The sequence below is a fragment of the Neofelis nebulosa genome, chromosome 3 (genome assembly GCF_028018385.1).
Source record: "Neofelis nebulosa isolate mNeoNeb1 chromosome 3, mNeoNeb1.pri, whole genome shotgun sequence".
Lineage (NCBI taxonomy): Eukaryota > Metazoa > Chordata > Mammalia > Carnivora > Felidae > Neofelis > Neofelis nebulosa.
Genome location: NC_080784.1, coordinates 137439429 through 137467097, shown reverse-complemented (window position 1 = coordinate 137467097; position 27669 = coordinate 137439429). Strand labels below are relative to the sequence as shown.

Sequence of the window (27669 nt, the reverse complement as noted above, 5' to 3'; positions counted from 1 at the left end):
GGGCAGAGAGAATCCCAAGCAGGCTCCTAACTGCCAGTGCAAAGCCCAACGCAGGGTTTGAACCCACAAACCGCAAGACCATGACCTGAACCAAAATCAAGTCTGATGATTAAACTACTGAGCCACCCAGACGCCCCCCAAAAGGAAAGTCTTAAACTTCAACAGCTCTCAGTTCCTACGGGATCCTTTCAAAAGGCTGGAAAGAGGCGTCTGAGTAATTTTGTAGCCCGAAGTTTATACTCCTTTTCTTGAAGAGCCCTCTCCCAAATTATATAAGTTTTAGGCCTAAATGTCATAACTTGGCTCTAGCCCTTTTTACTAGAAAAGTTTCAGAATTAGGAAAATTCTACAGAATGCTAAATGAGAAAGCAATGGAAAAGTCTATAATTTCAGGAGAAAGAGTGCTGATATGTCCATTCATTCAACACTGATTAAGTTCCTGATACTCTGTTAGCATTAGAGACACAAAACCTAGCGTACTGTTCCTGTCTGGAAAAAATTCACTGTTCACCAATAATGTCACAAAACCATCAAAGGTTAGAATCTCTTCTTTTTCAAAAGTGATTCAACTTCTGAGGAACTGTCATCCTATATACTCACTATGTCTTACTCTACTACTTACTGGATGCACCCTAGAACTTCTCTACGTTTTGATGCCTCCTCTGTGTAACTGGGAAAACAGTACTAACTATACTTCAGAGGACTGTGATGAGATGTAATGAAACTGCACGTAAACTGCTCTGCAGAGCATCAAGCTCACTGTGCTTCGTAAGCACCTACTCTTCTTTTTTGATCTTATGATACAAGTCAGTAGGAGAGCAGCTGCTTCTATTTTTTGGAATCTTCTTTGCTGTAAACATTGCCAGACTGCATATTCCATAAAATAAAAGTGGACATTTAATGGCATTTTAAATTTACAAGAATTCTGAACTGGCAAAACCAAAATAATTAGTCATTCAGAAAATTTCATCACAGCAGATTCAGATTAACCTTGACTCGTGAATGGACTAAGCCACATAAATTCCACATTCTGTAACTGTCTCCCCTTCCCACCTGCTCTTTCCTTTTCTGTAAATGTATCTGCAGCCTTTCTTGACTGCCTTGTATTTCCCAATATGTAACCCATCTGGCTGAAAAATAAGTTCCATATGGTACATACTTATTTCTGAGACTGTTTAGATTTCTTAGGATGGTGAACGCTTTTGCTTACGTAAAATGCTAATGATACTAAGGTTGTGTGAACTTCGAATAGGTTATTTTGTTTTTATCTGATACGGAAGTTTAAATATACTTCTATAAAGTTGAATGACACTGTTATAAAGAAGGAAAGGAATAAACAATATAAAAATATGGTTATATAAGTAAAAAAATATGCCTCAAAAGCATATGCCTCAGTTAAATAAAAATAGTGGGTTTGTCACATTTTTAGGAGAGCATATTTGTCTTATATTTTAGTATTCTTGAATGGATTCAATTTAAATGACTGTTGACTCAAGAAATATTTTATCAGATTGTTACAGGCTTAAAGTCTTAATTATTCACTTGAAGAAAAGATTAAGAATTAGAGACTGTATTGCTGGTTTGCTCAGACAAAAGTAGGTGCTAGTAAAAGGCTGCAAAATATGGGTGGATTTTAATTTTTTTTAATATAGTGTACTAGTATTAGAGATTGTGGTGCTTTAAGTTACAGCTGTACCAAGTATAACATTCTTGACAGAATGGAATAGCTCTGGGAAAAGTGAACTTTAGGAAGTTATGTTGAAAAATCTTAACTATTTATTAGCAGGTCTAAGACCCATATTCTTTAAAAAATTTTTTTAAACATTTATTCATTTTGAGAGACAGAGAGCATGAGCATGGGAGGGGCAGAGAGAGAGAGAGAAGGAGACACAGAATCTGAAGCAGGCTCCAGGCTCTGAGCTGTCAGCACAGAGCCCAACACAAGGCTCAAACCCACGAACTGTGACATCATGACCTGAGCTGAAGTCCGATGCTTAACCCACTGAGCCACCTAGAAGCCCTGTATATTCTAAGAAGTATGAGAACAGTAGTGAAATCAGTGGGTACAAAATAAATAGAGCCAGGGTTTTGGCAGGAAAAAAAGGGTCACTGGAACAATGCAAGCTTCCCTCACATTATAGAACGCAAACTACTTATTAGAAGATCCACGTTCTAAGCTTCTTTTATAAATCTTAGTTTCTTTAATTGTCAAGAGAATCAAATATCAAGTCAAGAATGTGAAAGTATTTAAACCATGAAAGGTTTTGAAATGAAGTTTTTAATACAATATAATAAAACTTCTACAGTTGGTAAGTGTTTGATTCTAAACATTTTCTATTAACCACATATCCAAAAACAAACCCCAAATATTCTTTAGTGATCTGTAGTGATCTGGGTTTCTAACTGGGTATAGGAGTTTACACTAGATTTATTTCAAAGACAGCTAAATACTGGAGTGAAACACAGCATGGAATATATTCCCTTGAGAGAGCGTCACCATTCTGTCTTCATGAAGCATAGTGTGATCAGATCCTTGGGGAGGAGGAAAATCTTAGAAGATGCTTTTCCAGACTGTATTTTTTTAAAAGCTACAATTTTAATTTTTTAAAATTTAAATGAGATTAAAGGAAGATGTAAGAATTTTTCATCAAAAAGGAGTATAGATTAAGAACAAGTCACGAGGGGCGCCTGGGTGGCTCAGTCGGTTAGGCGCCGACTTCGGCTCAGGTCACGATCTCGCGGTATGTGAGTTCGAGCCCCGCGTCAGGCTCTGTGCTGACTGCTCAGAGCCTGGAGCCCGTTTCAGATTCTGTGTCTCCCTCTCTCTCTCTGACCCTCCCCCGTTCGTGCTCTGGCTCTGTCTCTGTCTCAAAAATAAATAAACGTTTAAAAAAAAAAAAAAAAAAAAAGAACAAGTCACGAAACAGTGGTCTAAAAGTCAGGAATTCTCTAGAGCTGTTCTGGTCTAGAATGGCAGCAACTGACCACATGAAGTGTGGCTAGTCCAAACACAGGTGTGCTCTCAAGTGTGAAATATGGACTTCATTTCAGAGACAAGGTACAAACACAGGTAAATGCCTCATAAATAATGTCTTTGCAATTGATTAAACATTAAAACAACAGAATGAAGAAGCTGGATAAAATGACAGGTGAGACCCCCTTTCAGCTTCCAAAGCTGTGATTCTACAATAAACATGAGTTTTCTAAGGACAAAAGTGTACTTCGTTTTGGAGGCAAAGGATTATTAGTGGACACTGAAGAGTTGAATTACTATTTTGAAATGTTAAGAGGGTTTTCAGAATTGAACTCAGTGGATTTTATAGTCTTATGGTTTCTCTTTTAAACTTGTAGTGGCTTTCTTGGGAAAGTATACTTTTCTTCTGTTTGTTTGCTTGTTTTTGTTTTTAAGTAGGCTCTACACCCAATGCGAGGCTTGAACTCACGACCCGGAACTGACTGAGCCAGCTAGCCACGCCCAGGAGAGTGTATTTCCCTAAACTTAAAAACACGATTCCTGTGCCATCATCGGCTTGGACGAAATTTTTCTAGTCATGTGCAAAAGTCTGAAGAAAGGCTTTGGAAAGGGTGACTTCTCTGAATAAAAAGAACTTCTGCCGTGTTTTAAACCTGTGGAGTCTGTGATGAAGTTTCTTGGTACACAGAGAAAGATAGATATTCAGGCTATTATTCTTTAGCTGATGTATTTCTTCAAAGGATACTGCTTAGTGCCACTGTTTATTTACGTAAGTCACTCGGAATGCTTTCTGGCACACAAATAAGCACCACAGAAGTACCTCTCTAATTTTAACCAACTGAGTCCTAACAGCTTTTGAGATGGGACTGTTACTTTCTCCATTTCAGGCACAAGGAAACGGAAACCTGGCGTGGCTCGTGGCCTGTCCCAGGTCACTCAGCGAGTGAAGTGGCAGAGGCTGGCTGGAAACCCTGGCAGTCGGCCCCAGAGCCTGTCATAGCGTCTCCTCGCTGCCTTGTTGCACTGCTTCATCCCACACCCACCACCCTGTGTTATCAATCTGACACTGTTCGGTGAAGTTCCTAAATTAGAGATTTTAGGTAAACGACCTGAGAGGAGAATGCTTGCCAAGAGGAAAAATTTTTTAAGAGCCATTACGAACATTTAACTCTGAATACTCACCGCCACGTTGGTCTCTTGCTCCGTTTCTGGCACATAAGGGTAATGGTTATAAAACATATCATTTCGCACCATTTTTTTCCTCATTCTGCAGGGCCCTTCTGTCATCTCCAACATCCATTTGTCTAGATGGGAACCGATGGGGGGGCCCCACAACCCTCGCTCCCGCAACAGTTCGTACTCGATCTGGCACCACTCCTCTGTCACGTACTTCAGGGCATTTTGCTGGCGCTACGGGGAGGGGGTCCAGGTTGGTTTTCAAGCAAAAGTGGGAGCAATAATTAAAAGTCTACAAATAACTTAAAACCAAGTTAATATTTGGAAACAAAACCAGTATATACCATTTCAGTCAATAGTATATAAGTAAAATTACATTTATTTGTTGTTCTATAACAATAAAATTGTTAAAAAACATCAGGCTACTAATTTTGTGAGAAGGTACGGTTTTTATGGTGGCCAAAGTGATTACTTTAGCACCAAGTATATGACAGATACATACAAGGCAGAGTGTGCAGTGCCTTATGAAAATACACTGCAATGATTAGTTCAGTGTAAGTTAATGGATAAACACAGTAATTTAAGGATGAGTCCCCTTCCCACCCTCAAGTTATAAAACAGGTAGGTACTAGAACCTGGATAGGAGAAAATCTAGTGAATCAGATCAAGAAATACTGCCAGCACACCACATTACTGGTAAACTTGGTAACATTTCCAAAAATTTTAGGTAAAGGATATAAACATGCAGTTCTGGTAAATAACTTGATATTCATAGAAGAACAAAAGAAAAACCATTTTCAGTTGGCCACTGGGATAGATCCAAACCACTTTACTTAAAAGAAAATTTCTGAATTGGTATAACTTCTTGGTATATATCAAATATCAAGACATATAGCACATTAAAAAAAATTTTTTTTTAACGTTTATTTATGTTTGAGAGACAGAGAGTGAGCGGGTGAGGGGCAGAGAGAGAGGGAGACACAGAATCTGAAGCAGGCTCCAGGCTCCAAGCTGTCAGCACAGAGCCCGATGCGGGGCTCAAACTCATGAACTGTGAGTTCATGACCTGAGCGAAGTCAGACGCTTGACCAACTGAGCCACCCAGGCGCCCCAAGACATATTGCACATTTAATGATTGATGATGGAATAGAAGAATACAATATCAAAGAATAAAGATCTCTTTCTACAGCTAACAGTGAAGATTACAGAATGAATTATCTTGAAGTTACATAATATCATAGTAGTATTTAATGTATTCTTGGTGGGGAGGTAAATACCCTGTAACAAATAGCTAGTGTATGCTCCTAAAATATTAGCAGTTCAGCATTCAGAAATCTTTAATAGATCTAAATCAGCCATTTTGGAAATAAAATATTTAGGATAAGTTTTTGAGTAATCATGAATTCACCAAGAGGATCTCACTGAATTTATTTCTTACCAACATAATCACTAAGTGACTATAAGAAAAAAAATTATTTCATCTTCAAGTTTTTTTTGAATTTTAAGAGACTTTTCAGAGACTTTGATGCATATTTTCATAGTCTCCTTGTTAAGTCTGAGACAGATTTTCTTGTATTTTAATATTTATTAGGAACAACACATGCAATACGTCAGTACCATTGACATTAATGGTATTTAGTTGTGATTTCCAGTTTGTTGTTTTTTGCAATGCCATCTGCTTCTAGAAAGTTCAAATTTTTCTGTCTTAAAACCAATGGCCAAAGTAGCTGGCGGGGATAATTTAAAACATCATCTGATGATGAACGCAGTTCAGCAACTTACTCTTCGGGTTAAAAAAGTATCATGAGAAACAGTCTTTTCTCAGTCAAGGAACACAAAACAAACCTTTATTATAGTTACGAATTCTTACCTCCTGATATTCCTTATATTGTGTATCTACTAAGTCACGGACAACAGCAATATGTGTAAACATCCACTGAGAAATCTCCTAACAATGGATGGAAAATGAGATGTTAATATTTCATGGATTGCCTGGAAAAATGCTAACTAGCCTTAAAATAATGTCAAATTATTTATTAAATTAATATTCTGCTAAAGGCACAACTACAAAATAAACAAAACCCTAAAAGATTAATTATCTGATGAATCTAATGGAGGCTTGCATGATGGACACAGATTCACTCCCAGCCCTCCCCTGCTCAATGCCCCTTCAAGGACATGCTTGCTCCTACAGCTTTTGAGAGTGCCATCAGCACCTTCAGGGATCACCACAGCTGCAGAGAACTGCCAGGGAACCCCAAACCTAATGACGGGGTGATTTGGAGGCAGGCAAGTTCAGCTATTTCAGCTCAGTACAGGTCAACCGGGGCAGGCCGTTTTGGCCCCAAAGCTCCACTTAGGTCAGTTGAGGCCAGACCTGCCTTGTAACCTAGTGTTTCCCTGTGATCAATTCTGCTTCCTTTCTTACCCTTCCACAAATATGGACCACAAGGGCACCTGGAATAAACACCTTGCACCAAACTCCCTCTAGGTGTGCTTCCTGGAGAACCTGGCCTAACACATGGAATGTGTGAATGATACATATTGTTCCTCTCAGACCCTCACAGCTGCCTAAGATTCTGGGATGGCAGAGGAAGTATGATGAAGAAGCAATTAACATAGGTAGAGGAGTTTTGAAAAAATCAATCACAGATATATATGACAAGGTACTAAAGAACAAAGAAACCATTTTGTTCTGCTACTGCTTTAAAATTTATGTAATTATCAGTAACAAAATTATTGGAAGTTTGGAAAAACTAGGAAAGATTACCCACTGTCTGATCACAGATCAGTATCTGGATGTCAGGTCCAGTTATGAAGTGGTTGTGCATACACAACACTCAGAACGCAATTTTATCATAGACAGTTGGGAGACGTTCTCATTATGTGGGTTCTTTCCTTCTCTCTTCTAAAGCAACAATGCACAAAAGTTGTACTTCAAATCATATGCTTGTACATGTTAAATGTATTGTATGAAACACTACAACTAAACCTTGAAATACAGATTTCTAATAGTACCATCGATGAAGCTAAACAACGTACCTGGGTGGAAAGACTGTGTTTGTTAAGACCACTTTCCTTTCGATTCCTTCTTGATCCTGTTAACTTGGAAAGACCAAAACCACTGCTCACGCGGGACAATTTGGACTGCGTGGTGGGCGCTAGAGCTTCTCCTCGACTTATGCATTTCTTCTCGTGGGCTGTGAAATTAAAATTACATGACTCTGCAATTTCTCCATGTATTTCTCAGTCTTACTTTTAACACTTTTGTGTCATGGTTACAAACCACAATTTTGTAGTTATGAAAAGCAGCTGACGTTACAGACACAGACATTCTCTTAGATATTACACATTTACATGGATAACTGCTTGGGAATTACTGTACTAGTTGAATTTACATTTGGCTGAAGCCTCACAGCTCTGCAGTAATATGCAAACTTACTTTAACTGCATTCAGTTTCTGTGTTAACAACAATTCACAACCCCCTATCTAAAATATTTGGTGCTGCATATACTCTGGAATGTAGAATGTTTTGGATTTTAAAAAAGTGATACAGTACATACACTATATATTATATAGTACCAACAGAAGGTCAATGACAGTAAACCATAAAATGAACAAATTAATTTTTCTGCAGCAAAATGTGCGAATATTTATACTAAGTAGGATAAATCAAGATAGGTTAGGCTTTGCTAACAAGTGATTTTGGGCACCAAATTCCTGAAAAAAACCTTGGATTTTCAGGGTTTTTGTATTTCAGAATTACAGAAGAGGGATTATGGATTTGTAGACAAGATGGTGACCATAATGAACATCTGCAGGCAGAGTATTATTTACAAATTTATAAATGGCAGAGGGGTAGGTAACACATCTCAGATTAAAAACAAAACAAAACAAAACAAAAAACAACAAAAAAACCTGAGGGGAAAAAAAGCCAAATCTCAACATAACCATTCTAGAATGGCTGTTAACTTTCACTTTTGCCATCATAATATCCTTTTGGGATAGTTTTAATTACATATCTAAAGTGTACCCATAGCCAACAGTTGCATGTAAAATCTCTTGTTCATATCATCTCTGAGGACTCTCTTACCCAGATGATTCTGCCAACACTTTAAACCAGCTTCTTCAATGAGCGGCCTTGCTATAGCTATGTCCACATGACCCCTTTCGTTCACAGGTAGAGTGACTTTGAAAAGCTCCTCCAAGGCTTGTTTCTTACTATGAATTAATTCAGTCCAAACTCTGTTGACAGCTTTTATAAGAAGCTGACGCCCTAGGAAATGGAAAAAAGCAACTTATCAAAAACACAATATAAAGGTAGTTAGTAATTTTCTTCATGTTTTACATCTAAGAATCTCATCTAGGGTACTTAGTTGTCAAAAAAAAAAAAAGCTTCATATCATATTAAGCTCAGTAAAAATTATTATTCAGATAACCAAAACAGTGGTTGGTTACTTGGAGAACTTAAGAAATATATATGTTTATGGGGCACCTGGGTGGCTCAGTTAGTTAAGCATCCAACTTTGGCTCAGGTCATGATCTCATAGTTCGTGTTTTTAAGCTCCACATTGGGCTCTGTGCTGACAGCTCAGAGCCTGGAGCCTGCTTCAGATTCTCTCTGCCCCTCCCCTGCTTACACTGTGTCTCTGTCTCTCAAAAATAAACATTAAAAAAAATTTAAAAATATATATTCATATGTATGCAAAAGACTGCATTTTTACTTATAAAACTAGAAATTGAATACACAGAAATTTTATTGTCTAGCTTCTTCTATGTAAAAACTTACCCCCATTTAAAAATAATTTTTAAATCTATTTAAGTGGAAAATTAAGTTACTTGTTCCTAAATTTGCAAAAGGAAAAAGAGAACAAATATTTGAAAAGAATATTTATATTTACTATTAAATTGCATCTTACTAAGGATTCCTTGCTAATTTGTCTGACTCCTGCTCTAGACCAATCTTTACCAAGCATCAGAGTCATCTGAATGGCCTGTTAAAACAGACTGCTGGTCTCCATGCCCAGAGTTTCTGATTCAGTAGATCTGAGTGGGGCCAGAGAATCTGTTTTTCTAACAAGCTCTCAAATGATGCTGATGTGGTTAGTCTGCTTTGAGAACCAACGTTCTAAACTGTTAGTTCCGTATGGGGTGAAAACAGTCACTGTTCCTCAGTGTCTGGGCTTCAAAATGTGTTAGTGAAAGCAAACAGAGTAAATTAATGCTTAAATGAATGAAAGAGTGAGTGTTGGCCTTCCAAAGGATAAAGTCATATGCTAAACCACCACACTGTATGGCTGGGGAGACCAACACTACTGTAGTTATCTGACTTTTCTATGGACCAACATGGAAATTAGAAATCAATCCACCCCAAAGACTTTAATGCACAATACTTATAAAAATCAGTGGGAAAACTAGATTAAAAGAGAATAAAAACAGTAGTAGTGGGGGACCTGGGTGGCTCAGTCAGTTAAGTGTCGGACCCTTGATTTTGGCTCAGATCATGATCCCATAGGAGATCAAGCCTGGAGTTGGGCTCTGTGCTGGGCATGGAGCCTGCTTGAGATTTTCTCTCTCCCTCTGCCCTTCCCCTGTTTGCTCCCACTTTCTCTTTCTCAAAACAAAAAAAAAAAAAAAAAAGAAGAGTAGTGACAACCTGTCTCAAGCAGTATTTGTCTCTAATGTGACATGTCTGACACTACCAATAGGCAGCTCTCTTAATGGCAAATGCCAAGTCACTATTTGCACCACCAGCTGTGCAAAGGTAAATAAATATCAAGTCTCCCAGTGTTACCATGAAATGCTGAGGGCTAGCAATATCAGCGGTTAGTGGTTTACCCATCTTGGCATAAGGAGAGCCACAGCTACCAGGTTGATTTAGATGTTGGTGGGCATATAGGTGTGGATTCAGGTGTGACCTACTGGGGGGCTGGTTGTCAATGCTGACAGTTTCTCAAGTGAGGTTTTTAAAATTTTTTTAATGTTTATTATTTTTGAGAGACACAGAGAGCGCCAGCCAGTAGGGGAGGGCAGAGAGAGGGAGACCCAGAATCTGAAGCAGGCTCCTGGCTCCGAGCTGTCAGCACAGAGCCCGATGCGGGGCTTGAACCCACAAACTGCGAGATCATGACCTGAGCCGAAGTCGGACACTTAGCCGACCGAACCACCTGGCCGTCTCTTAAGTGAATTTTTTTGGAAGAGGGCAGGGTATATCTTAAAACTTGGAAATGAAGGAGTGGGGAGAGAAAAGGAAGAAAACATATTGAGGCAATTACCTTCACTAATATCTTGGCTGTAACCACCATCTGGTTCAATGTCAGAGGGTATCATAATGTGCCATGTAGTCATGCGGGCTTCTGCTTCCAGTCCGAACCCATCCACGTTGCTGAAAAATTCCAGTTTAAACTATATGAAGGAAATGACTGTAGCTGAAAACCATAATGACCAAGTATACCTCTGCAGACACAGGTAAATGCGGGCTCTATTACAAAGTTCCATAATTGGCAGACAGACATTCAGCAGATGCACAAAACAGAACTTCCTACTTTAGCACAAAAATGCCATTTAAAGGGGTGATCTCACAAACCCACTTGACTAACTGTAATTAAAAAGACACAACAGCACCGAGATGCCTTCTGATCACTATTAACATTTTTACCTAAAAATTATAAAAAGGTCATTTAAGAACATTCTGCTCATATGTTTATGCACCACCTCCCTCCAGTCTCTTATGCCACCATTTTTGCTTCAGTGGCAGTCAATTACTTGCAGTTTCCCCTAAGTGCCACATTCTTGCCTCCTCCAGGGCAATCATACAGATGGCTCCTTCTTTCTACATCACTCTTATCCCCTTTGGAGGGCTAACCTCCTCCTTAACCATGTTCAAGTTGTAACTTGGCAGGTGTCTCCTCCAGTTAGTGGCATGTGTTCCATGCTCCCAAAGCACCATGCTTCTAGCACAGGACTTAGCACCCTGACCAGTCTTGCTTACTTCTATCTTTACTCCTAGACTGCATATTCCAAAACCCCACCATGGGTTCCTTCTTGCTCACATTTCATCCCAGTCCCTAATTCAATGCCCGGCCCCAGCAGACACTGAATACGTATTTGTCAAAGCAGTCAATGGAAAAATACTAATTTCACCCATTTAACATATACCACTGCATCTATTTATTGCATTCTTTTCACCTCTCTTAACCTCCAACAATGTGTATTTTGTTTATTTTAAAAGTAAACTTTGGGGAGCCTGGGTGGCTCAGTCAGTTATGCGTCTGACTCTTGGTTTAGGCTCAGGTCACGATCTCATGGTTTGTGGGTTTGAGTCCTGCATCGGGCTCTGTGTTGACAGTGCAGAGCCTGCTTGGGGTTCTCTTTCTCTCTCTCTCTCTCTCTCCTGCTCTCTCTACCCCTCCACCACTCACGCTGTCTCTGTCTCTCTCAAAATTAAAAAAAAAAAAAAAAAAAAAAAAAAAAAAAAAAAAAAGTAAACTTTCTTCTTTTAAAATTATACATGTGGGGGCACCGGGGTGGCTCGGTTGGTTAAGCATCTGACTTTTGATGTCGGCTCGCGTCATGATCTCATGGTTCGTGAGATGGAGCTTTGAGTCAGGCTCTGTGCTGTCAGCTTGGGATTGACACTGTCTCTCCCTCTCTCTCTGCCTTTCCCCTGCTCACATGCTTTCTCTCTCTCAAAATTAAGAAATAAAAACTTAAGTTATATATGTGACATAAGGTGATTAATGACCAATTTAAAGATACAGAAAATTAAAGAGTACTCATTTTGTTGCAAAAATGTAACCCTTGTCTTTCATATTTTCCACAGAGTTTTAAAACTGAGATTTAAAAAAAAAATGTGGGGCGCCTGGGTGGCGCAGTCGGTTAAGCGTCCGACTTCAGCCAGGTCACGATCTCGCGGTCCGTGAGTTCGAGCCCCGCGTCAGGCTCTGGGCTGATGGCTCGGAGCCTGGAGCCTGTTTCTGATTCTGTGTCTCCCTCTCTCTCTGCCCCTCCCCCGTTCATGCTCTGTCTCTCTCTGTCCCAAAAATAAATAAAAAACGTTGAAAAAAAATTAAAAAAAAAAAAAAAAATGTTACTATCAAAAATGTAGGACAAAGAGTTCTGGTGGAAAAATATCAAAGATAAATTCAAGGTGGCAAACTGAACATTAAAAAGTTACCTTCCAACATGTAGATTAATAAGGCAGTGAGCCAGACAGCTAATGAATTCCTGGTCGTGGTTCCCAGGTCCCAGGATCAAGTTCCTGTTTACAGTCAGGACCCTGAGCGAATCTAGGAGTGCCACTTGCTGTGGAACGGTTTTGTGTGCCCGTGAGAACTGGTACAAGATGGTCCTATTGAGGCAGTGATAAACCGCATCAAGTGACAATCCCTGTGATCTTCTTTTTGACTAAAGATAATGAAAGATACTTTATTTAGTAGAATGGACAGAAATAAAAGATCCGTGTATCATTCGCACAGAAACATTAGGTTTATTATGTACCAAATGCCATGCTCAGCACAGGCGTGCTAAGCTACAAACCAAAAAGCTTTTGCTAATATGAGGTTCAGATCCCAAGAGAGCCATATACATAATTTAGTGAGATGAGAGCTACACCCCCCAGTGAGGAGAGCTGCTACCACTCCTGTGGGCAGAGCAGCCTGCCAGAGGACATGAGGAAGTGCCATCCGGGGAGAAGGTCCTACCACTAAAGTCGTGTGAGGGGGAGTGATCTCCACTCAAAATTACTGAAGAAACAAACACAGCAAACCTAAAATGTTAGTAAAAAACTTCTTTTGACATTCTCATTTCATTTCCTCACTTGCAAAGTTTTCTCTTTGGCATAAATACAAATTTAACGCTTAAAAAAATTCTTAGGTCACATGAAAGAATCTGTGCACCATATGCTAATAACACACAATAATGGCATTTCCCAGTTTCCACATTAAGTGTTGAGTAAGATTAATCACTTGTGCCAAACCAGGCCAACATTCTTTAGTCAAAGAAACACACACACACACATACTCTAAAATGACATCTTCAAAGAACTACAGTGAATTTTGTGAAGATTCAATTACAAGGAGAAAATATGCCTTTAATATCAACTCTTCCTGCTCTCTAAATCTTTACACACAAATATATCATACTGTAAAAATAAAACAAAAAAAACCTCATCAAATTGTCCTGACTTAAGGTATTTAAACCAAAAGGAAGCTATCTGGGTGGCAAAGAGCAGTGTCAGTGGGGAGGTCAGGGAGAGCCCACAGCTTGAGGGAACTTAGGCAACTTTACAAGGGACACACTGGCACCAGCTATGGGTAAGGAAGGGAAGGGCTACAAATTGACAGTTTTTCTTCACTTTCAATACGGTGAGCTTTAAGGTAAATGTTAATGTTATCTTATTAGTTACACTTATTTCCAATAATTTTGACATATTAGGAAAAGTTTTTCAATAGGAAAACATGTACTCTAAAACTAATAGTGAAATTGGGTTACCTGTGCAATTAGTTGAATTATAAAATCTATAAGAAGTTTAGATTCTTTGTTGAACATGCCTTGCCAAAGCTTGTCCACCACACGTTGTGTGAAATAAAACACATTGTTCACCAATACCTGGTAGCTTCCTCCGCTGGTAATAGGCAGAGATGCATCTTCCCCTAAATTGAAGCAGGAAAAAAAAATATCTAAGAAAATTGATATCAACCAGCATAAGACCAGAATCTCAAACAAATGAGGCTAAGGTAAAATGAATTCATCTACTACATTTAGAAATAAGACCACTAACTCTAATGTACTACTTTAAGAAAATGATGTTCATGGCCAGAAATCATGACAAATGTTGGAAGAAATCATTTCTGCAGGATAAAAGAGTTATGGATTCAAAGTGTGAAGTCTCTTATTGCTTTGAGAACATCTGTGATGAGCAAATAGTTCCTCAACTTAAAATGGCAGTGACAGAGGATCTCTGAGAAAAAAGCTGTCAGGTTATTAGTTGTGAATCGATTCTGTGTGACAATAAAGGGTAAAACAGTCAAATGAAACTCAAGTTTTGATTATACCTTTAAGCACAATGAAGTACTATGTGCATTAAAGAGGTTCACAACAACTGTGAAAAATAAACTACAATCAGCGCTGGTGGGGCCAAGAGGCACCTTTCCCTCCCTCCACCTCCCTCCACGATTACCTTCACTACCCTTCTCTTCAAAAAGCTACTGAGGCGCCTGGGTGGCTCAGTCTGCTGCGTGTCTGACTCTTGATTTCAGCTCAGGTCATGATCTCACGGTCATGGATCAGGCCCCAGGCCGGGCTCTACACTGAGCGTGGAGCCTGCTTGGGATTCTCTCTCTTCTCTGCCCCTCCCCACTCTTTCAAAATAAATAAACTTTTTTTTTTTTTTAAAGCTATGCAAGTGCCTTCAGTGCACTTGCTGTGTATGTACTACTTCAAGACTAATCCTCCTAACCAAAATTCCCTCTGTAAGCCCCTCCTTTTTAGAATTTCTGGAGCCCCACTGATTGTGATTATTATTCCCACCTAACTCTAACTCCATTATGCAAAACTCTTCATTCTATGCCTTTACATAGTAAAACTGATACTGTGTAAGTTTTTCTCAAGTAATAAAAACAAATACAAAAGTTTGACCTGACACTATGCTCTGAGAATTGCATGTTAAGACAATACTAAAGATTTCTTGGCAGATTTATTCTAAAACAAAACAAAACAAAACAAAACAAAACAAAACAAAAACAAAAAACAAACTTTAATAGCATGGAAGTTCTTTGATTAAGATTACTGGGAACTCAAGTAGCAAATATGTTAAATCTCTCCTTTTCTTTCTCCTTTAAATTCTATCATTATTTTATATACAAAAATTAGCTCCACTGTAAATGTATCCAGTTTTGTATTTTTACTGTAACTAGGTACAGACATAAAGAAAAAACATCTTTGTGTGTTTTGAATTTATGTACTGGGTGCCATCCTAAAGAATAACATATACATACCTCTGACCTAACAACTCTACTCACAGGTATATATCTAACAGGCAGGTAGAAATATTGCACACACATGTGGCCCATAGGAACAAGCAGCTTTATTTCTAGCCGTTTCAACCTTGAAACTACTAAATGTCCAACAACAAAATGGATACATTTTTATATATGCATATGACAGAATACTATCATATTCTAGTGATGAAAATAAATGGACTCTTGCTACAAGCAACAGCATGGACAAATCTCACAAACATGTTGAGTATTAGAAGCTAGACCACAAAGAATACATGTTGTATGATTCCATTTATAAAGTTCAAAAGCATGCAAAATCAATCTGTTGTTTTAGAAGTTGGGACGGTGCCTCTGTGAGCAGTAACTGTGCCAGGGCAGGAGGGACGTTTCTGGGGGTGTCTGTAATGCATTCCTACCTGAGTGCTCTTTTTCTTTTTTTTTTAAATCTCAGTGGTCTCATACAGGCGTGATGTCTGGGTGGTAATTCATGGAGCTCTATGCTTATAAGTTGTGTATGTATATCACAGTAAGTTAAAAAGTACTAGATAGTCACATAAATTTAACTTGTTGTAAGACAGTCTTAAAAACATTTTTTTCTCTTCCCTTGTCCTCTTCCTGCCACCTGAGTGTACAGATGTGGACAAGCAACTTAAAACACTTCCTGTTGTTGACCCTCTATCCCAAATTAAAAGGAATGAGCTAGATGGGCTTGTTGCTCATTACAGAAGAATACCAGGAAGAGGGAAAAATGCACAGAAAAGATAAAGCTAAAAAGGAGATACACTCGGGGTTTAGATAGAGAAGAATAATGATTATAGGTACTTTCATAAAGTGAAAATAAAACATAGTATTACCCAATAAGACATCAGCTGCAAGCAAATGGTCCATCACACTATCCAAAATATAAGTCTGAAATTCTTTTTGCTGAGTTCTTGTAGATCTTTCAGGAGAAGCCTAATCAATAAAATTTACAATTAGAAACAGAACCAATTAAACAAAGATAAGGGCTCAATCATAGTTATATTATTAATACTTACATAGTTACATAAAAAAACCCTACTGGGAAATAATAAATTATGACATGAGATATAGTAGACACCCTTATGCTTTTTTTATTTTTGTGACCACAGAATTAAAAAGAAGCAAAAGTAAAGTATCATCTTTTGAATCCAGTCCTCCAAAAAGATTCTAAGTATTAAAAGTATTTAATAAATACCTGATAATCTATTAGTATACTTCACTTCCAAAGACAGTTGGCCATTTATGAGATACAGATAAAATAAATCATAAAGCCATTAAAACAGATATAAAACCTCAGGGATCTAGGAATCAAGGGAGCAAAGTTGAGGGGGAAGGGAATATTAATATCAAAATGTTAACTAAACACACAGCACACAATTTAGCTCTGCGCTTCCACAGTATCGAGGAGAAAAAAAGATGATACGGTTTACAAAGCTTTTTCTTATCTGTAAAAAGCAGCACACTAGACTGTCAGCAAGGATGTTTACCTGAAGTTGTTCTTAGAGGAAGGTTCTCTAAGGGTTTTTAAAAGGACGACAATGCTAACCCTATCCATAATACCTTTGAGAATGGTTTTGTACAGTACAAAGATGATTTTAGAAATGATATTGAATAAAAGCTTAGGGCACAAAGTTAAACTACAGTCCTCAGATGGCTTTTCTGTTATTAGGGTAATATAATCCAGGTGCATAACTGGCAAGTATCTAACCTGAGAGGTGGGTGGCAGACCACTGGGAGCCTAGGGATGAAAGGTGGAAACATCCTTCTGTCGTCCTCAAATGCCAGTGGTTTTAGTTGGCTTTTGGTAGGAGTTGGATATGGAACAGTTCAACAAACTGACACAAAACTATTTCTTAAAAAGAGATCTGTATGTTTTGATACCAGCAGAATAATGATGCTTTGCAGATCCATGAATACACACATCTGGGACTATGGTTATGATGTTACAAAAGTGGGCTTTAGAACACTGTTTTGTTTTATGCATTTAAAATTAAATTCTGCTCTATTTTAAAAAATCCATTTCTTTCTATTCTGATTTTCAAGGTGGTACTCAAAAAGGGTTTACAGGAGCAGTTAAAAATCTAAAATCTATATTCAGATCAAAGATCTTATTCTAGGGATTCAAAAACCAACATCTCAACCAAAGCTGCAACAAGCATTTCTCTGTTTTGCTGGTAAGACATATTTATTTTGTTTAAAAATAACAAAATGTGGGCCTAATAACAGTTAAAATAGTACTAAAGTTTAGAAATTTGGTTTGGGATCAGAATAATTTGGGGAAAAGTGAAAGATAGGTCATATTGTTTTTAATCTTAATAAATTTTCCTGTGCAGTTGGAACAGATTAATGACAATGGTCAGCAGTAGAGCTGTGGCCACGCCCTGCCAATTTCTCATGTGGATGGTACAGTGAGAATTCAACGCTGCCAAATAAAGAGAAAACAGCAGATTGATTAGATCTTGGAGGATTACCTTATAATCAGATCAGAGACCATTTTTTCAAACAGCCTGAGCAGATCAAAGTTTACTAAGGAGTAAGGTTCTCCATTCACAGGAGGATTTAAACCCCCCGAAGACAACAGTGTTCATTCTGGATCATCATAACTCAAGGTGGTTGGTTAATGGGATAAATAATAATGGGTAGGGTTTATCAAATCTTAACTAGACAAAGTTTGGAATCTGCAAACAGAGGGACCATAGTACACAGAAAAGTAGCTTCATCAACAATATTTATCTTTACTTAAGAAACATTCTTTTGAATTATGCAAGGATTTAAGGCTGGCTCAGTCACCAGTAGGCATTTAATCCTCTGAATCCTCTCACAGAATCTATTATATGAGTGATTATGACCCAGAATTTACGCTTGTTATTGGCTCTAATTGCTGAGTTTAAATGTTCTTGTTGAGATTTATTGTAGCCTAACTTTTAAAGGATTTAAGGCTTAATGAATGAATGCACAGCTGTCTCAGAGGCATTAAAAAAAAATTCTATGGAGTTGCTATATGTAAAAGACAGTGCTTACTTTTATCTCACTATCTCAGTCTGCAAAATATCTCTTTGTACCCCATTTTAGGGAGATGGTAACTAAGGCTGAGTGGGTAAGTCACAACTAGGACTCAAACCTCAGTTTCTTTGATGGCAAAATTCATGGCCTCCCCTGTTATACTATACTCTTCCAGTTCTACCAGAAGTCTCCGTATTGAAGTTAACAAATGCACAAAAACAACTCTGCTACAGTCTCATCAATCTTCTACATCAATCTGGTCGGCTGCACCAGATACCTGGGACGAGTTCAGGGCATGGGGAGGACAGGGTGAGCACTATGATCTGCTCCAGTCTGTGGCCGTCACATGTCTTCCCGGTAAACACAGGGAAGCCAGTCAACACCAGTATTCAGAGAATCACAGCCTTCTTTCTGCAGCCTGCAGACACCATGCAGAATCTATGCGCACAGGCCAGCCAGCCCAGCGGGCCTGCTGCTCTCGACGAGAGCAGTGCAGCTTTGGGAGGAAGACCTTTGGTGTTCGGTGGTTTGTGGACAGGCTGAAGCTCTTAAGGAAGAGGTTTCGAGCTTCTTCATTCCAACTGCAGTATTCCTCTTAACTGATTTCCTCCCTTCTGTCAGTTACGGGAGAGGGCTCTCTCTGCCCCCTTTTGCCACTTTTTGTTTGTTCATTGTCCTACAGTCACCCAGGGTGGATCTCAGACTGATGTGAAGAGAGAAGTCTTTTACAAGATGGCTACAATAGAGAGTTGTGAACTCCTGAGAGCACAGAAAGGTACTTATGGTATAAGCCCACCCTCCGACCCCGGGCTGCCATGGTGGTGCTCATGTGCAGCAACGTCACCGGGCCTTCTGTAAGATGCCTGCTGGTGACAGGTACTGGTGGTGACAGACACCGGTGGACGGGAGCAGGGAGAAGAGCTCCTGGACACTCTGGTATATGCCAGCGAAGGCCACTTCGTTTTCTGGGTAAGCCTTACATGCCAGGTTCTGTGTTATGAATCTTAAATGTATTCTCTTATTTAATTTAATTCTCACAGCAGCCCTCAGAGACAGGTTCTATTTTTATACCTTGTGAAAGATGGGCAAACTCTAAGGAGTGAAGAGAGCGGAGAGGACACAGCTATAACCAGCACACATTTAATTTCTCAAAAATAGCTTTTGCTGGGTGATTTACATATATTTAACTCCCGTAAAAATCATACAAGGGAGATTAGTATATAAATCATTCTCCAGAGAATGGATTGAGTTCATTGAGACAAAAGTGTTTATATAATAAATAACCGGCCCAGAATTCAAAACAGGTCCTTCTCACTCCAAAACCCATGCTTTTTCTACTGCACCATACTGCCTCCCTTGTACACTCTGGCTCGCCTACACAAATGGGAATCTTTTATAATCAAGTAAGTAGATGATCTTGTGGTGAGATTCTGGCAATCCTAAGACTGAAGATGGCCTGCCTCAAACGTATCAAACTGAAAATCAGTTGGATCAAACCCCGTCCTTCATCCAGGTAAGTGGTAAACATACAGGATAATTCTCTTCTTGAACAACATTCAAAATCGTGTGCTTGCTGTTTTTTACACCATCAAAGACATAGAGTGCAATAAATATGCTCTGCATGTTTATTCTATATGTGTATAGAAGAATTGGAAGTTCCTCGAAGGATTAAGTTAATTTTTAAAAGCAAATGTGTATCTCTCTTATTAGATGTATCACATCTTCCTGTTTGAGAGCTGCCAGGATATAGTTATAGTTAAATGATTAATATTGAAAAGAACCAAAACTCTGTGCTAATTCTGTAAGAGATGAAAGGACATGTGAAAGGTGGCCCCTAACTTTTAAGGAGTTGATAATCTACCTGGGAGTTTCCATCTTGACATCCCCCAGTTTTCCTTGAATTCTAACCCCACCACCCCTGACTCCCCAGTCCAATCAGACATAATTCCACCACAGGGCAGATTACTGTCCACAACAATGAGAATGCTACCTCAAGGTTAGTACATGTTATATCAAACTTTTTCTTTGAAAAATATAGAAAACCAAAATAAAAGACAATTATTTTGCTTACCCATGGCTAATTAGCTATCAGGGTTCCTACAAATCTGAAAAGGCTATTAATGGATATATCTGTCCATATCTCCCACACATGTGTATTTTAGTATCTGGCTCAGTTATGCTTTCTGGCACACACCTCTTCTGAACCTTATTATCTTGTTATTTTCTGATCACCATTTCATTTTGCATAGAATGCTTCAAATTCTTACCTGATGTGCTAAGATACTAGCCACCTATCTTACTTCTTAAAGTTTCTAACAAGGGCAAGTTCTACCAGGCATGCTTTTAAACTCTACCATGTGAACTGCTGACGACATTTACTATTTTTCTACCAACAGTAAACACTGTGGTCCTGGTTAAAATGCTTAGCATGACTAGTATTTAAATTACATCAGCAATTTCTTTTAGTTGACCAAAGGGAGAGAGTTTCACATGAATAAGATAAAACATCTCCTGTGGTTTTAAGGTTTCAAATAAAAAATTAACTGTATTAGCCACTAGAGGGAGCAGAGAAAGTGCAGGTTCAGCTACCAAATGGCTGAGAGCATGAGGGAAGTTCCCCAGAGAGAAGAGCAGTTATAGTCTTCGGAACTGAATCTTTTCATAGGATGGTATTATTTTCAGAGTCCTGGAATGCACTACTTGACCCTGCTTATATGAACGGACAAAAAAAAATATGAATGTACAGGCAGCTAGTTATATATTAAATTCTCTTTCTAGGATCTTTTGAAAATTTTCTAGGTGAACATTTGGTTTTCAGGCATGGCCAATTACTAGAGCCAGCAGTACACTTAGGGCTCATTTTCTGATGCATCAGCTGATTCATATCACTTACCAGCATAACAGGCAAGTGCAATGGGCTGTCTGCATCTCCCCCAAATTCATATGTTGAAGCTCTAACCCTCAGTGTGATGGTATTAAGAGATGGAGCCATCAAAACGTAATTAGGTTAAGATGAGGTCACGATGGTGGAGTGCCCATGAGATTAGTGCCCTTATTAGAGGAAGGAACACGAGTTTTCTCGCACATGAGTGCATGTGCGCGCGCTCTCGCTCGCGCGCTCTCTCTCTCTCTCTTTCTCTGCCATGTGAGAGTATAACAATGTAGCCATCTGTAAGCCAGAAAGAGGGCACCAGAACCTCACCAAACTGGCACCCTGATGTCAGACTTCTCTGTCTGGAACTGTGGGAAATAGATGTCTATTATCCATGCTACCCAGTCTATGGTATTTTGTTGCAGTCTGAACTAAGCAAGGAAGCAACCTAAAACTTTGCTGCCTTGAGGAAAATTTAATAACTGTATATTAAGCACCTACTATGTGCAATGCACCATATCTTATGGTGCAGAGGATACCAAGAGCAATAATACCTGGTTATAATATGAAAGACGGAGAGAAGTAGGGAGTTACACACTGAGGAGACAATGACGCTGTAAGTGTTAGAGTATGTGAGAGAAGGTGCTGGCACACTAAGGACCATGGGCCAAATCTAGCCCATGTCTGTCTTTGTAGACCGAGTTTTATTGAAACACAGCCATGCTCATTCATTTATGTATTGTCTATGGCTGCTTCCTAGCTACAATGATATACTGGAACAGTTGTAACAGAGATTGTATAGCCTGCAAAGCTTGAAACATTTACTATTTGGCCCTTCACAGAAAAAGTCTGTCAATTCCTGGCCAGGAAAGGATAAGAAAGGTTTGAATTAGGGACATGCTTAGGGGAGGGAACAGAAAGTAGAGAAACAAATTGTTAGGGTATATAGCATGTCTGGGATAAAAAATTCCCATAGTCCATGATATGTTCTGCCTGTATAACCAAAAGAATTTGAAATCTGAAAGGCATCTGGCATAAAATATGCTTGGTTATTAATGTTCTAATTACAAAAACTGAGCAAAAGACATGTAAATGCATTTTTTTGTCCTTACCTCCAACAAAAGATCAATTAGCGGAGTCTGCTTGCTGGCAGGAGTAAGACAGAGATTGTCTATTATTAAGACCCGCATGAAGTCAAAAACAAACTTTTTAGCTGGGTGATTGGTCAGATACGTCTTTGTGCCCACATTGCAGTACTCTGACTGGCTTCTGTTCATCCCTGTGTCTGCTGCAAAGGCTTTAAATTCTTCTGCTGGAGATCCAACTTCATCATCAAGATCAGTCACCTGGTAAAATCAAGTGGAAATACACACGAGTCATATTTGATTTTATGTGATATTTTCACTTCCATGTCTCCTAAAATCCAAATTATAGCAGCAAGAGTATTTTCCTTCAATATTTACCTCCTACTAGGCTATTTAATACATTACTTCACTGCTTATTTGACTATCACTTCAAGGTAGTAACTGGGAACCAGATGTATGTGTACTTAACACATGCTCTTTCTAATATTAAAATGACCAGCCACTACCCGTGTATCTGTTTTATGTTGAATTTTATCTCTACTATGGATAACTGCACTTAAAATAATTGAAATGATGAGAATAACTATATTTGCATATTGAAATATACCTATGGAGAAGTCAATGTCACAGAATTTCAAATTAAGATCTGGCCCAAGGGTGGCATCTAAGAGCTGATCTATTTTTGCAAATTAAAAAAAAAACAACAAAAACAAAAAAACCAGATAAACAAAACAACAACATAACCAAAGCCAGTTTGGAGCCAAGTGGAAAAAAAAAAAAAAGGACCAAAAGACAAATGAGAAGCTGCTGACAAGGAAAAGACATTGAGATAATACTAAAGGTCTGTTTTTACCAAAACATGAGGATTTTAAAATTACAAACAAGCCAGGGTATTAAGATCATGTGTTTTACTTGTCTTTCTTCCTAAAATCCCCTACAGTTTTATAATGAATGTTTCCACCTTTATACATGAAGAAAGGGTAGTAGGAAGAAGGTAGTTTATTCCAGGTCCCAGAATAAGTGGTAGAATTAAGAGAAAACATGAAATTCTGAAGTATAGGGAATACTGTCTTTAGGGCTTTGTTTTAAAGGACAAAAGAAGTACCTGTACTACCTATGATTATATTCTAATAATTTGTTATTACTACAGAATATAAAAAATAAAAGTTGAATGAAAGGACAAACACGGATTTCATTTTTGTATAAAAACAGTCAATCCTATAATTAATTTGTAAAGACTAAATCCAGGAGATGCTGAATTCCTGAGGTAAGGAAAGCAGAGGTTAAGTTCACTCTGACTGGAGTTCTGTAACTTGGCTATGACATTGCATGACACAGCTTCCAGCATGTAAAGCAAGAAATGGGTCCAAAGTGACTCAGAGAGGGAAGTGATTAACCAGAGACTTACGAGAATATGGTAAATAAAACCAGAAGTAGAGTTCACTGCTATTTTAGAGGAAAGCAGAAGGAGAGTGTGGGGAGCAGACACCAGAGAATAATGTAAGAGGTGAGGTAGAAAGTTAGGAAACTAACTTGGTCAGAAGCTGAAAAGACTGGCAGGAAATCCCTGCCAACCACTGGAGCAGACTAATCCCAGGTAGACGTTCCCCCCACCTTTCCTACCATCTCTGAGTAAGGACGGATATTGAAGGGGAAGACGGTGGCTGCTAATGCACACAGGAAGTCAGGGCTCATCCACATGGAGGCCAGGTCAGGAACGTTGTGATATAAGTATCTAAAGAACTGCATCAGGGTCACGGGGTATTCCCGGAGCCAAGACCCCTCTTCTTCTGATTGCCAAGGCTGTCATGGGGACAAGAAAAGAAATAATACGTTAGAAAAACTGACACTGCTACAAATCACTTTAAAAAATCCATTACACAACTTCTTTTCTAAGACTGGACATGGTAATGGTTCACAACGCTTATGAACCACATTCACGAGCAAATATCCGTCAACACATCTAGAAATAAGCTAAAACAGACACAGTACTCCTAGAAACTGACAGGACGTTTGTTCACTGGCATAGTCATAGCTCAGTAACTTGAGTCAGTGGTTTTGACTATTTATCATTATCAACATGAGAACAGTTGGTGCCAACAGTGGCTGTGTTATCCACAAACCTGTCCTATCCTCCATCATGCTGCCATTATGTTAGGAGTAACACGAAAGATGGGGAAGTTACCTCACCTTTCTGAACCTCACACTGTCATATGTAAAATGACAACAATGCTTGGAGCCATTATGCAACCATGATATTATGATTTATAATACAAAATATATACTTGGGTTTTTGTCCCATCTCATTCTTGGCACAGAGCTACTAAAACCTTTGAAATGTCCTAAGTGAGAAAAGCCATGAAGGTGTCTTTTGTTAATTATAACAAACCCCTTGGGGTGTCTAGGTGGCTCAGTCCGTTGAGAGTCCGACTCTTGATTTTGGCTAAGGTCATGATTTCACAGTTGGTGGGATTGAGCCCCACAACAGGCTCTGCATTAACAGTGCAGAGCCTGCTTAAGGTTCCCTTTCTCCCTCTCTCTCTGCCCCTCCCCAGCTCGTGCATGCTCTCTCTCAAAATAATAAATATTAAAAAAAAAAATCATAACAAACCCCTTTCAACCACATCTGAGTTAATGTTAATGATAAGATTTTTGGAAAGCCCCTAAAGATGGAGGCTTGGCAGGGAAACAACCACATGAATAGAGGACTGAAACTTTCATCGCTGTACTAAAGCCCTGTACCCTCTAACTTCTAGGAAGGAGAGAGGGTGTGGAGATTGAGTTCAATCACTAATGGCCAATGGTTCAATCATGTCGATGTAATGAAGCCTGAATAAAAACCCTAAAGGACAGGGTCTGGAGAGCTTCTGGCTTGGTGAACACACAGAGGTGCTGGGAGAACAGCAGGTAGAGAGGGCATGGGAGCTCTGTGCCCTTCTCCACACCCTACCCTCTGCAGCTCCTCCACTGGCTGTTCCTGAGGCACATCCTTGTATAATAAACTGGCAATCTAAGAAGTAAGATGTCTTCCCAAGTCGTGGGAACCTCCAATTTACAGCCAATAGAGCAGAAGCACAGGTAACAACATGGACTTGTGACTGGCGCCTGACGTGGTGACGGGGGGCAGTTGTGTGGGACTGAGCCCTTAACCTGTGGGATCTGACGCTGTCTCCAGGTTAGACCGCGTCAGAACTGAACTAAGCTGTGGGACATGCAGCTAGCGTGGCAAAACCCACCACACAGTCGGAGACCAGCAGTGTCAGATGTGAAGTAGTGAGGTAGTAGAATATTGAGAGTAGAGGAGACACACAGGAGTGTGTTTTTCCTTCGGAGCAATACAACAACAATAACGATGATGATAAAAAGGGAAAAAGGATATATGGGAACAATACCTATCTTTTGCTAGTTGCCCAGAGAGTGACTTTTTTAACTTAGATTTTTGTATTTGTTTATAAAAAGGAACTAAAACAAGAGCCCCAAGCATTCTAAATTAATACAATAGCAATGTTCTTTTCTAAGATGACATAAGAATAGTTTTGACTAAAATTAGGTTTGTCGGTACGTGTGATCCAAAGAGAGCTAGTAATTCCTCTTACAATGTGATCTTAAATTGTGTAAACAAATTAAGTCGTTACTCACAGTGTTCCTATAAAAGAAACAGGACATACATCTTGTCACTTACTCTTTCAATCTTTCATATCCAAGTTAGAAATAATTAGAACAAAAACGAATACAAAATAAAACCAGTGCTGACATTTTTAACCTTTAAATGAAGGTGATTTTCAAAGTTCAAGTAACATATTATTGCAATGACGTATACTATTAATGTATATTTATTATATATATACATATATGTTAGAATATATATAACACTAATAATATCCATGAACACTTACAAAACACTATGTACCAGGCACTCTTTTATCAGTGCTTTGTGTATATATTAATGCCTCATTAAATCCTCACAGCAATCCTAACAGGTAAGTTCTGTTATCACCAGCATTTTATACATGAGGAACCTGAGGCACATAGAGGTTAGCACGTCTTAAGTACCAGGTATGGGATTTGAACCCAGACAGGGCTCCAGAGATCATGGTCTAATCAACTGCACAGTGAGTCCCTACAGTAGAGATAACTAAAAGGAGAGACTGTGCAATAAATAAACAGCCATGTTATCTAAGGATTCCCCTATTGATAAAAATGTATCACAGGCAGGAGGAACGACCAACAGGTTTAAGTATCTCTGTAAACTTACTGAATTCAGCATGCTTCGGAGCATCCCCAATAATAAAAAAGCAGCTTCTGTGCACACGTTATGGATAGAGGAGACCACAGTTCCACTTGAGGCAGGAACTCCAAAGATAAATGTCCAAATAGAATCTAAATCAAACTGTAGAGGTCAAAATGAATGAAGATTAGCCACTGTCCATTGTTTTCAGCTAGAGACCCTCACAAGTTCTAATATTCTAAAACTTCTTTGAGACTGATTAGTTTTTTTCAAGGTGAGCAATGATGGAGAGGGATAGAGATGTAGCACTCCTCCCTCCTCTAAATTTTAAAAGTTTGTAAATTTTTACATTTATAAAGAAGAGTGAATACTATGTATCATTCTGGCTTCCCCATGTTAATAGGAAACAATGTTTTCTATTTTTTTTCCTCCAATGAAAACAAACAGAAAGAAAATACATGCTAATTAGCTAGGAGATGACATTATACCACTAATGATTTTAAGCAGGATCTTTTAAAAAAAAGCACACAGAACTTCCCCCCTCCCTCTTTTGGCAATGTTCTAATTCACATACAGGTAATATTTCACAAAATAAAAATCAGTTTAGGAGACTTATTCATAGAGTTTTATATAATACTTCATGACTATGGTGTCATGCTTATTTTGAAAAATTACATAACCAACCAAACTCTGTTAAGCCCGAATCCGTATTCTGACTTAATACAAGGGTACATACTTTCTTTTTGTTTAAAAGGTTTTGTCAATTACTAGAATCATTTGATTTAGCACTTGGAGTTATGACAGAAGTACCGTTGAGTTTAAAACTAAATTCCCAAGTCTTTGCAGTACCACAGACCAAAGCTACACAACAGTCCACAACAGTCTTCAGTTAGGATTCAAGTAAAGTCTCAGTGTTTTCCTATTGTGGACGTTATCTATCATTAAGAAATTAAAAACATTTTTGTAATCAGAATTTGCACTAAGAATCCTATCCAGTAAACTCACGGCACATAAACTGCTCTCTTTATTTTTAATTCTATAGAAATGACATTATACTTCTAGATAACATCACAGAACTCGAATTCTTCAGATCTCCATTTAAAACACCATCTAAAGTCTTTATGTGTATGGAATCATAGAGAGTAATCATTTAAAAAAAAAAAAGACCACAGAGGGAAAAAAGGACTTCTTTTTGCCAAAGTTTTCTATGGTAGCTTCATATTTTTCTGTCCCAAACCAAATCCTACATGTGAGAAAGGAATGGAATCCCTTTGGTTTTATTGTGAGCAGCCCATCATCACCCTGTGGG

General features: G+C 38.6%; 1 protein-coding gene across 13 annotated transcripts in view; it reads right to left on the bottom strand.

Moving 5' to 3' along the window:
* The window catches only part of WDFY3 (WD repeat and FYVE domain containing 3), a 279689-nt gene that overhangs the window by 51375 nt on the left and 200645 nt on the right, over positions 1 to 27669 (bottom strand). For 10 of the 13 annotated variants that reach the window (XM_058722008.1, XM_058721996.1, XM_058721995.1 and 7 more), the window contains 11 exons: positions 26388 to 26522; positions 23747 to 23935; positions 22160 to 22393; positions 16006 to 16105; positions 13644 to 13804; positions 12328 to 12557; positions 10427 to 10536; positions 8245 to 8427; positions 7193 to 7350; positions 6021 to 6098; positions 4157 to 4384 (listed from right to left, as the gene is read on the bottom strand). In XM_058722008.1, the coding sequence (XP_058577991.1) occupies positions 4157 to 4384; positions 6021 to 6098; positions 7193 to 7350; positions 8245 to 8427; positions 10427 to 10536; positions 12328 to 12557; positions 13644 to 13804; positions 16006 to 16105; positions 22160 to 22393; positions 23747 to 23935; positions 26388 to 26522 (1806 nt within the window). The remainder of the gene's footprint in view (positions 1 to 4156; positions 4385 to 6020; positions 6099 to 7192; positions 7351 to 8244; positions 8428 to 10426; positions 10537 to 12327; positions 12558 to 13643; positions 13805 to 16005; positions 16106 to 22159; positions 22394 to 23746; positions 23936 to 26387; positions 26523 to 27669) is intronic. The other 3 variants (XM_058722001.1, XM_058722005.1, XM_058722007.1) reach the window with 1 other exon arrangement.